Source organism: Rhagoletis pomonella, unplaced genomic scaffold (assembly GCF_013731165.1).
Source record: "Rhagoletis pomonella isolate Grant_MI unplaced genomic scaffold, Rhpom_1.0 Rhpom_scaffold_00003, whole genome shotgun sequence".
NCBI classification, from domain to species: Eukaryota; Metazoa; Arthropoda; class Insecta; order Diptera; family Tephritidae; genus Rhagoletis; species Rhagoletis pomonella.
In genome coordinates this window covers 6,875,374-6,886,854 of record NW_023458557.1, presented here as the reverse complement: position 1 = coordinate 6,886,854, position 11,481 = coordinate 6,875,374, and the positions used below count along the sequence as shown (strand labels likewise).

General features: G+C 37.9%; 1 protein-coding gene across 1 annotated transcript in view; it reads left to right on the top strand.

Moving 5' to 3' along the window:
* The first annotated feature begins 262 nt into the window (after positions 1 to 262).
* The window catches only part of LOC118736001 (translation initiation factor IF-2-like), a 16,704-nt gene continuing 5,485 nt past the window's right edge, over positions 263 to 11,481 (top strand). Inside the window, exon 1 of the mRNA XM_036466106.1 lies at positions 263 to 421. Coding sequence (XP_036321999.1) covers positions 263 to 421 — 159 coding nt within the window. The remainder of the gene's footprint in view (positions 422 to 11,481) is intronic.

Below are 11,481 nucleotides of genomic sequence, written 5' to 3'. Positions count from 1 at the left end.
TATATATATGTTAAAATGAATTTAATAAATATCTTATATTTCATATATTTTACTTTAAATTTTTTAAATGTTTGAATTGTTGCCTAAATTTATATTTGACTGTGCTGTTCATTAAGCAGCATATTAACCATTTCAGATCTTTGATAATTGTTTTGACTATAATTTAGTACAATTTTAATATATTATTATTATATCATATAATTGAAATATTTTGTTAGTTGTAAACACCTCTTTTTAGAGATTTTTGTTTGAAATTATCATTATGTTCCGTTCACCACACCCAGACACACATACAACTACACGAACAAATAGTTTACACGATTCGCTTATTGATTTACAAAAAAACATACATCCGGAAGAACTTACAAATCCATACGCAACGTCTGACAATCGGATAGCCAAGTATCCCATCAAATTTAAAGTAGGTAAAACTGAATTCGATTTTTTAGTAAAAACAGGGATTTGTAGACCATCAAATTCATCCGTGGCATCTCCACTTCATTTAGTACCAAAGAAAGAAGTTAATGACTGGCGTCCTTGTGGTGATTTTAGAAGACTTAATACTGTGACTGTACCGGATCGTTATCCTTTGCCTCATATTCACGATTTTAATATGAATCTTAGGAATAAAAATATATTTTCAAAACTTTATTTAGTTAGAGCGTATCACCAAATTCCAATGGCAGAAGAAGACATTTTTAAAACGGCGATTACTACCCCTTTCGGTATGTTTGAGTTCACCCGAATGCCTTTCGGGCTGAAGAACTCAGCGCAAACGTTTCAGAGATTCATCAACGAAGTAGTAGGTAAATTAGATTTTGTTTTCGCGTATATTGATGATCTGCTGGTTGCAAGTGAGAATGAAGAACAACATTTAAAGGATCTACGTGTACTTCTCGAACGTTTGTCTGAGTATGGTTTGAACGTCAAACCAAGCAAATGCATTTTTGGTGTTTTAAGTATAGATTTTTTAGGACATTGTTTATCTGAGGCAGGGATGCAGCCTTCTGTAAACAGAGTAGAAGCGAATTGCAATTTTGAACGACCGAAGTCAATAAAACAAGCGCAAAAGTTTATTGGTATGGTTAACTATTACCATAGATATATTTCAAAATTAGCTGAGTTTACTGGAGTTATATATGATCTAATTAATAAAACAAGTAAAAAGCGAGGCAAAATTTTGGTTTGGGATGACAAATCCATTAACGCTTTTGAATGCATTAAAGAGAAGTTTGCATCTAAGATTTTGCTAAATCATTTTATCAAAGATGCAAAATTGTCTTTAACGGTAGATGCATCCACTACGGAAATTGGTGGTGTCATACAGCAGCATTTCAATAATAAGTCTGAATCACTTGCGTTCTTTTCAAAGAAACTCTCTCCAGCAGAAATGAAATATAGTGCTTTTGACAGGGAACTTTTAGCAATTTATTTGAATATTAAACATTTTCGGTTTTTACTGACCACAAACCCTTGATTTTTGCTCTAAATTCCAAAACTGAGCGTAGTCTAAGGCAGACAAGACATCTTGAGTTTATTGCACAGTTTACTAGTGACATACAGTATATAAAAGGACAGGCAAACATTGTAGCTGACACGTTATCTCGTGCGTTTGAAGTAGATGAGATTAAAAATTCAGAACTTAATTTCAAAATTTTACAGAGTGAACAGCAACAGAACAGTGAACTTGATAAACTTATATCTGGACAAACGTTTCAAAATCTTAATTTAATTAAAATTCCTGTTCTAAATTTTAATATTTGGTGTGAAGTGTGAGGAGAAAGTCCTAGACCTTTCGTTCCAAATAATTTGCGCAGGACAGTGTTCGATATGTTACATGGAATTGCTCATCCTGGTACCAAGGCTACACGCCGATTAATGGTGAAGAAGTATTATTGGCCTTGTATGAACAAGGCTGTCTCTTGTTATTGTATTTGATACATAATTTCGCTGCTTGCTACCCATGCATGCTACCACTTTGCAATGGGGTGCTCTCATACTCTTCGAAATTTGGAACAGTATTTTTGCATTTCGTGCAATCCGTGCATCGTGCAAGACTTCGAGAATACCCCTATTGTTTTTAGAGTCTGGGCCTTCCTTTTTTTTGTGATGGGACGATTTTTGGTGGCTTTGGTGGATTTGATGAACACGAAGGTGAGTCTAACGATATATCTGTGAGCAGACGGGCTGCAGTTTCTGCCTTTGGTTTACTAACTCCAGCCATATAAGGCTGTGCTAATGGTAATCCTAGTTCTTTCAGAAATTTTCTTCTGTTTATGGTCTTTCTTGCCATGTTGGATCATGGTGAAATAAAAATAAGGTGATATCAGTAATCCAATATGGCGTCGCATTTGACAAAATTGGCCATCATATATTTAATTGTTGCTTACTAAATTGTTCTTCCTATTTGTGTTTCCGATAAGAAATATAGTGTAGGCAACACTGTTTCTCTGTTTTCTTTTTTTACTTTGACATTCGCCTGCGTTCTTTCAATAAATTGCGAGAAAATTTTCGGAAGTTTTATTTGCGTCGGTAAGTTATCTGTTTTATATTTTCGAAATTTTTTGTTAAAGTAATACTTTTTCCTTAACTAGCCCCAATTAAATATTCCAGAGCATTTAAAAAGCGCCTTGCTGCTGTTCCTGCTGTAACGCACCACGTATTGGTTTGAAATTCAACATTGCGATTTGTAAGTGTGTACGTGCTTACAATTTATACATTTTCTGTTAACTGTTGCGTTTTTGCTCAACCAGCTCTACACTGTGCAGTTCTTGGTGCAACATATCACCATAGTGCTTGGTAATTCAACATCCCAACAGCAAGTTGGAAGGCTGTTCCCGCTGCATTGTGCCACCTTATTGCTAGGTGAGTCAACAACCAAGTTTGCTGCTCTTGGTGCATTGTACCGCCATATTGGTGTACGATTTAACATTGCGATTTGTAAGTATGTATGTTGTTAACAAAATTCATACATTTCTATAAAACTTTCACTTTATTCAACCAGCTCTACATTGTGCTGTTCCTGCTGCATTGTGCCACCTTATTGATAGGTGATTCACCAACCGAGTTGGAAGCCTGTTCCTGCTGCATTGTGCCACCTTATTGCTAGGTGAATCAACAACCAAGCTTGTTGCTCTTGCTGCATTGTACCACCGTATTGGTGTATGATTTAACATTGCGATTTTTAAGTACGTATGTTGTGAACAAAATTCATACATTTCTATAAAACTTTGACTTTATTCAACCAGCTTTACATTGTGCTGTTCCTGCTGCATTTTGCCACCTTATTGCTAGGTGATTCACCAACCGAGTTGGAAGCCTGTTCCTGCTGCATTGTGCCTTATTGCTAGGTGAGGAGTCAACAACCATGTTTGTTGGTCTTGGTGCATTGTACCGCCGTATTAGTGTACGATTTAACATTGCGATTTGTAAGTATGTATGTTGTTAACAAAATTCATACATTTCTATAAAACTTTCACTTTGTTCAACCAGCTGTACATTGTGCTGTTCCTGCTGAGGTTAGGTTAGGTTGTCGCGGTCGTCTATAAGACACACTTAGGCTCAGGGCCCATTGTGATGCCGCATGTTGCGTCAGCAACTCCCAATCCCTCCTAAAACCATTTTGAACTTTGAACGAATTTTAGAAGATCCCTGTGTTTTGACGCATCTAAGGTCCTCCGAGTTGTCGAAGAATTGCCTACCGAAAGTGGAGAGTCTTCGTCTAGATAGAGCAGGGCATTGGCACAACAAGTGCAGAATCGTTTCCTCCTCCTCTTCATATTGACAACTTCTACAGAAGTCATGTAAATGTAGGCCAAGTCGATAGGCGTGCTTGCCAATTAGGCAGTGTCCTGTTATTACGGATACTAATAATCCAATATTGGACTTATTTAGACTCAGTAGTAGGCCAGTGCGTTTGGCGCTGAGCACCGGCGATAATTACGTGGCAGTTTTACAGGTGATTTCGTCCTGCCACCTTTCGCTCGCTACTTTAGTGAGCCTCTCGGAGATAAGTAGCTTACAAGTTTGCAAGGGTATTCCTATTTCGTCGTTTATATCCTCAAAAGGAAGTTTCGTGCCAAGTCGCCCCAGTTCGTCGGCCTTACAATTCCCCTCTATGCCGCAGTGTCCCGGAACCGATATTACCTTTGGGCGAAATGACTCAGCCATCTCGTTAAGAGATGTGCGACATTTCATGGCTACAATGGAGGTTGTCGACTGCTTCGTGAGGGACTTTATTGCCGCCTGGCTGTCAGTGAAGATATAGATATCAACTTGGGGTATCATGTCACACTTTACCAGCCCTGTCGATTGCCATCAGTTCAGCCTGAAAAATGCTACAGTGGTCCGGGAGACGAAAGCTGAGGGAGATTCCCAGGTGATGGGAGTATACACCTCCTCAAACCCTTCCATCTAGCTTTGAGCCATCTGTGTATACATGGATGGACTCTCCACTACTTACAACGTCATGCTTCCACTCTTCCCTTGAGGGTAGGAGGGTCGCGAATGCTGTAGCGGGTGTAGGTAACGGAAGTACAAAGTCCACCAATCCGGGAAACCCCGGAAACTCCGTTAATATTCTACCGTGACCATAGCTGGTATTTGACCACTTAGTTAGAATGTTCATTCGAATTGCCGCGCCACTTGCGACTTGTTTGGCATGTAGGTCCACCGGAAGAATATTCAGTAGGGCATACAGTGCCTTGGATGGTGTTGTTCTCATCGCACCAGTTATGAGTGTTGACGCAAGCCTTTGAACCTTGTCCATTTTTTTGAAGTCTACCCCTTTCCCAAGGGTGTTCCACCATACCACTATACCGTGATAGAGAATTGGCCTAACTACCGCCGTGTATAGCCAGTGTGTTATTTTGGGTTCCATCCCCAATTTTTTCGCTATTGCTCTGCTGCAAGAATATAGTGCCACTGTTGCTTTGCGCACTCTATCTGCAACGGTGGGCCCCCAGTTTAGTTTCCTATCTACTATGAGACCTAGATATTTGGTCTCTTCCTTTATTGCGAGGGTGTTGCCTTCTAGAGTTATGTTCCCGAGATCTGGTATCTTGTGCTTCCTGGTGAACAGCACAAGGTCTGTTTTTTTCAGGATTCACTCCCAGTCCTCGCCTGTTACACCACAGTCTTCAAGTTCCCGAAGAAGGCTGTCTACTGCTATGTTCCACAGGAGCGGTGATATTACTCCCCCCTGGGGTGTACCCCTGACGGGGAACCTTTTTATTACATATTCGCCTAATCCTGCGCTTATTTCTCGGCCGATGAGGTTAGTGAATTGCTTACGCCCAGATTTATCAGAGATAAGAAAATCGCTGCTGGAGATACATTGTTGAAAGCACCCTCGATGTCCAGGAAGGCCGGGAGGGTGTATTCTTTGTAATAAAGTGATCTTTCGATTGTGTGCACTAAAAAATGGAGTGCTGTTTCGACTAATCTCCCTTTGTTGTAGGCACGTTGGGCTGTCGAAAGTTTGCTGGCCACCTTGTCTCTAATTTGCCCATCTATTAGTCTCTCTAGAGATTTCAACAGGAAAGACGACAGACTAATTGGTCTGAAGTCTTTTGGTCTCGTGTGTGTAGTTTTTTCTGCCTTGGGAATGAAAACTACTCTTACCTCCTCCCATTTGTGGGGTATATAATTTTGTCGTAACACTGCTTCAAAGACTGGTACGAGTATGGGTGCAATCATTCCTGCTGTATGCTGTAGGTCAGCGGGAATAAGGCCGTCTGGTCCCGGAGATTTAAATGGTTGGAAGCTGCTAATAGCACGCTTTATGTTCTCCTCGGCAATGATATTCGCTGGAATGTCATCATGGTTGCCTATGATTCGAGTATTTGTGACTCTACTGTGGAGGCGACCCGGAAAGTGCGTCTGTACAAGAAGCTCTAGAGTTTCTTCGCTGCTAGTTGTCCAATCACCATCCTCCTTGATGAGATAGCTAATATTGCTGGGACTCGTAGATAGTATTTTGCGCAATCTGCTGGCCTCCGAAGCACCTTCTATCTTCTGACAGAAGTTCCACCATGAGGAGCGCTTAGCGTCTCTTATTGCATACTTAAATCGGCATTGCCAGTCTTTCAATTCACTCCAAGAGTTGGATCTCTTAGCTTCATTAAATTTTGATCTGCATTCCATTCTGAGGGTTGCAATTTCAGTGGACCACCATGGAGGTTTTGGTTTCCTAATTGTTGCCCTGATTGGGCAGGCTAATTTTGCTGCACGATGAAATGCTTTAGTTATATCGTCTACCACGTTATCAAGTTGATGTTCCGAGTTTAATTGATTTGTGAGGTGGGAAATATTATTAGAAAAGATTGTTTCAAACTTTTTCCAATTTATTTTTCTGCGGCTTAAGACCGCTTGTTGTTGTCTTACTGGTACGTATAGGTGATAAACGACGTACATGTGATCTGAAAAGGAGTTGTCTTTAGAGACTCTCCAGTCATTCAAAAGTTCTGCCCCCTGCTCATTGACACATGCAATGTCAAGGACCTCCCTTTAACAGACGTCACAAAGATAGGGGTATCACCTACGTAGCTAACCTGTAAGTTATTGCACATAATAAATTCGAATATCGACTCACCGCGTTCATTTGTATCTGAGCTGCCCCATATGTGATGATGGGCATTCCCGTCTGCTCCTATGACCATCGGAGTGCCGCGTCTAGAAGCATCCATTACCGCGCTCCTTAATGATTGTGGTGGAGGTAGTGTGTCTGCGTCGCGGGCCATGTATGTGGAAGCCAGCCAAATAGACCTTCCGCTTGATTCCACTGCTATGATGACATTGTCCGCATCGCTAAACTGTATCAAGAGAAATGCATTAATACACTTTTGTATCAATATGCACGACCTGGGTTTACCTTTGTCAGTTACATAGAACAGCTTATATATCCTTTCATATTGTGCCACCTTATTGTTAGGTGATTCACCAACCGAGTTGGAAGCCTGTTCCTGCTGCATTGTGCCACCTTATTGCTAGGTGAATCAACAACCAAGCTTGTTGCTCTTGCTGCATTGTACCACCGTATTGGTGTATGATTTAACATTGCGATTTTTAAGTATGTATGTATGTTGTGAACAAAATTCATACATATCTATAAAACTTTGACTTTATTCAACCAGCTGTACATTGTGCTTTTCCTGCTGCATTGTGCCACCTTATTGTTAGGTGATTCACCAACCGAGTTGGAAGCCTGTTCCTGCTGCATTGTGCCACCTTATTGCTAGGTGAGGAGTCAACAACCATGTTTGTTGCTCTTGGTGCATTGTACCGCCGTATTGGTGTATGGTTTAACATTGCGATTTGTAAGTATGTATGTTGTGAACAGAATTTTTACATTTCTATAAAACTTTGACTTTGTTCAACCGGCTCTACATTGTGCTATTCCTGGTGCATTGTGCCACCTTATTGTTAGGTGATTCAACAACCCAGTTTGTTGCTCTTGCTTCATTGTTCCACCCTATTGTAACCTGATTTCAACTTCTGTGCTGTGAACTTCTTTCGTGGTAAGATTTTACATAAAGTAGAACTTTTGTTAAAATGTAAACAGGTACACTTTCTGAGATTTTGTAGAATAAAGAATGAAACATACATAAAGTATATATTATTAAACGATACTGTATATAAATACTCAAAACAAACAAAAATTTTATTTCTCACGTAGATAGGATCGTTTTATTCCATGCATTATAAATTCGAACAACATGTGCATTTAATAAACATCTAAAACTAAAAAATATGCACATAAAACATTCAATAAAACTTGAAAATATCTAGCGATAAATGGTGTTTATCTCTTGTTCATCAAGTTTTCTTTCAGCTTTCAATTCTCGCCTGAAGCATTATTTCCTAGCCGATAAGAAGGAACTGAAAATGGATAAGCAGGGATCAACACATACAAAAACGTGTTTGATTCCAAAAGTTGTTTAGTCTTTTCCAAATTAAAAATAAATATTTTGAAAATAATAGACAAGATTTTCTTTTTATCGCATGACTCCCTAATGTCTAATAATTATTGTCTATGTTTTATTAATTAAATAATCTATATATATAAAATTAAGTGGCAAAACTTCCTGTTCGCATACTCCTCCTAGACGGCTTGCCCGATATCAAAGAAATTTTCAGGGGTGATTGGGGTCTGTGTGGAGGGTGCACATAAGAAATTTTATGTGTGTATCTTTGCACGTTTTGCAAAAACAAAAAAAAAATTAATTCTGTTTGGCTTTACGTGTTTTTTTCGGATTTCTATCATTCCTAGACGGCTTGCCCGATTTCAATGAAATTTTCAGGGGTGATTGCGGTCTGTGTGGAGGGTGCACATATAAAATTTCATGTGTGTATCTTTGCACGTTTTTCAAAAAAAAAAAAATAAAATTAATTCTGTTTGGCTTTACGTGTTTTTTCGGATTTCTATTATTCCTAGACGGCTTGCCCGATTTCAATGAAATTTTCAGGGGTGATTGGGGTCTGTGTGGAGGGTGCACATAAAATATTGAATCAATACACGTTTGAGGAAAGGGTGCGATAGTAGACTCCAGTTATAAGATTATAAATTAAATTTCCAAGAGAAAGTCGGTTCTTTACATATTTTCTAATTACCTTCGAAAATATATTAACTCAAAAAAAAAATAAACAATGCTTCATAGATCGATTTTTTTTAAATCTAACTTCATAAAGTTCTTTAAAAATATTTTGTAAATGAGGCCATAAGAGCTTAGGGGGAGAGTTACAACACAAAAATACATTTAAGGCGCAGCGAAGCACGCCGGGTAATTGCTAGTTATTATATAATTGCTGATTCATTGTCACTCCAGTACTACGATTTTAATAAAGAACTAAAAACGTAATAAGGGGTACCAAAAGATTCCCTTTTCTACCAACCTCAAATACATGACCGGAGTATGAGGGCCAACAAATAGTACAAAAACAGCTTCTGATGTCACCTTGTTTTTATATCACCATGATGTTGGATATACTTATATCTTTGAATACAAACAAGCCATTAAGTTCAAAAATGTCAATTATATTTGAAAATATTGCCATAGGCCACCTGCAAGTTTTCCTTTTACTACTATAACACGAAAGCATTTTGTCTACTGCGTCGACTACACCTAGACGAAATGATAAAATTATGCAAACTATTGATGGTAAATTTTATGTTAACAAATAAACTAAACATTCCTATAAAAATGTTTTTTTTTCCAAGCCAATAATTTTTACTAAAAAATTGTTCATTATAGCTTAAAATTATTCTAACCAATAGAGGTATGTTGTACGAAAACACAAAAATTGAAGAACACAGAAGTTGATATAAAACTATTCGTCGGTTTAAATAACCAACTTATTACTGCGCATTTTTCCCCCGAGGAGGAAGCATCGAAAGTCGAACCCCGTCAGTGTTAGACTTTAACCGCAAATAAACCTTCTACCGTTATGTACTGTTCCCCCCCTGGTACCACCGTCAAGGATGTCGTCGGGATAATAACACTGTGTGACTACTAAAGTTATAGATCTAATGAAGCACAAAAAATATGAATAATTAGAATTTTAATTACCCCTTCAAAATCTGGGCTTTCATAGGTTGACCCTTATAATTGCTCGTAACTTAATTTCTTTTAATCCGATCAAAGATATTTACAGTGCGTACAAGGTTACCGCAACTTTCAATACGTGCAACTCCCAGCCCTGTCAGAAGTACGGATTTTTTCCGTACGGTAAGTATTTGCAGGGTTAAAAATGGTTGTATGGATTCAACGTACGGATATTTAGCTCTGCGTCAAGATGTACGGATTTATGGAGTGCTTTTTTCATATTGTAAAAATTTGCCTGTTTTACACATATCTCATAGGTTTGGCTGACTACCAAAGCGTATCAATACAATGTTTGGAAACTGTTATACTGCGGTAAACTATTTGTATATGCAGAGTGGCGACACATTACAACCATATACATTGCACATTTTAAATATTCCATATAGCAATAAATTAGGATAGAAAAATGTAATCTTACCCTTCGACGTCGGCCATTGTTTACTTCGAAATGTCATCAAAGTACCAATTAGCTTAGCGATGCGCAGTTTGCTTTCTGTATACGCATCGATAAATTTTACGATACATTTTGGGACATGCCACAACGTCAAAAATTTCACATTTGCATTTAGGAATGCGTGACTTTGTATAGTGCTTTGCAATTGACGTTTTGGAGCTCAGCCTTTCTTATAGTTCCTGAACCCTAATTTTTGTTAATTAAAAATGCGTTATTTTCGTACTTGAGGGACTTATCTATAACAGCTTGACTATTTTTCACTCGATTTTAAAAATCAAACATCAGAAGAGGATTTATAGGGCTTTAAAATTATATATAACAATATATTGGTAGACTTCGATTATTGGGAGTGTTTGTCGCGTAAAATTAAAAAAAAACTCTAATTTATTTTTTCAACTTTAACCATCGCTTCGACAATTATACTGTTACTCGGTAGGGTCGACAACTTACCTGAAAAGTTTTGTTATATGTACGTATAATAAGAACACACTGCTTGTTAAGAATTTCTAGTCAGAAAAATAATTGTTGTTGTTGTTTGTGAAGCAAATAGGTTTAGCGGAAATATGTGTTGCTTAATTTGATATTATTAAAAGTACTATTCCTGTGTTCACCTAAGTACAAACGATTTTTTTTTTGCTCGCCAAACAAATTTAAGCGTACGGATTTTGTACGGTTTTTTCACCCACCACTTCTTGTCCGTGTCGTGTACAGATTTTAGACTCTAAACATCTGGCAGCCCTGGCAATTCCTTGATTGATGCAAGTCTTTAAAACAAAACATTGTAACCTTTATAAGTGCAACTTCAAAACAATTTAACCTCAATACCTACAAATTTCTTTGCTTCTGCTTGCCACACTTACCAGTATTGTGGAAAAACTAAAAACTTCAGTTAAAGTGATGTTTGATGAGTTTAGAACAAGGAATGAAACCGAAACCGTAACCGTTTAAAACAGTTTCGATTGTCAAAACCTGACCTGAGAAGGAACGAAACCGAAACCGTTTAAAGCACAGGTTTTAATCAGTTTCCAGAAATTTATAAAAATCAGAGCAGGATCTAGCAACCAAAACTCGGAGATTTTTTCGTAATATGGTCACAATGTAAATCTAAAAAAAAAAAAAAAATTTTCACTTGCTTCGCATTTGTGTTCCCAAATTACAAGAAGGGAGGATATTTTATTAAACAATGACCCGTTTTTTATTACTATGTTCATGGATCCGCGTTACAACATTACTTTATTTGCTGAAAAAGCTATTACGTTATTAATAAATCTTTTCTGCAGAATGACTGCAGAGGAAAATACCTTGGACATCACAATAATGGAAGCTGTGAACATAATCAAAATGAGACCAATTCTGAAGACGAGTCTGATGATTTTGAGTTAATGCTGTCTCAGTTAAAGAGTAAACAGACGGCAGCGTTGATCC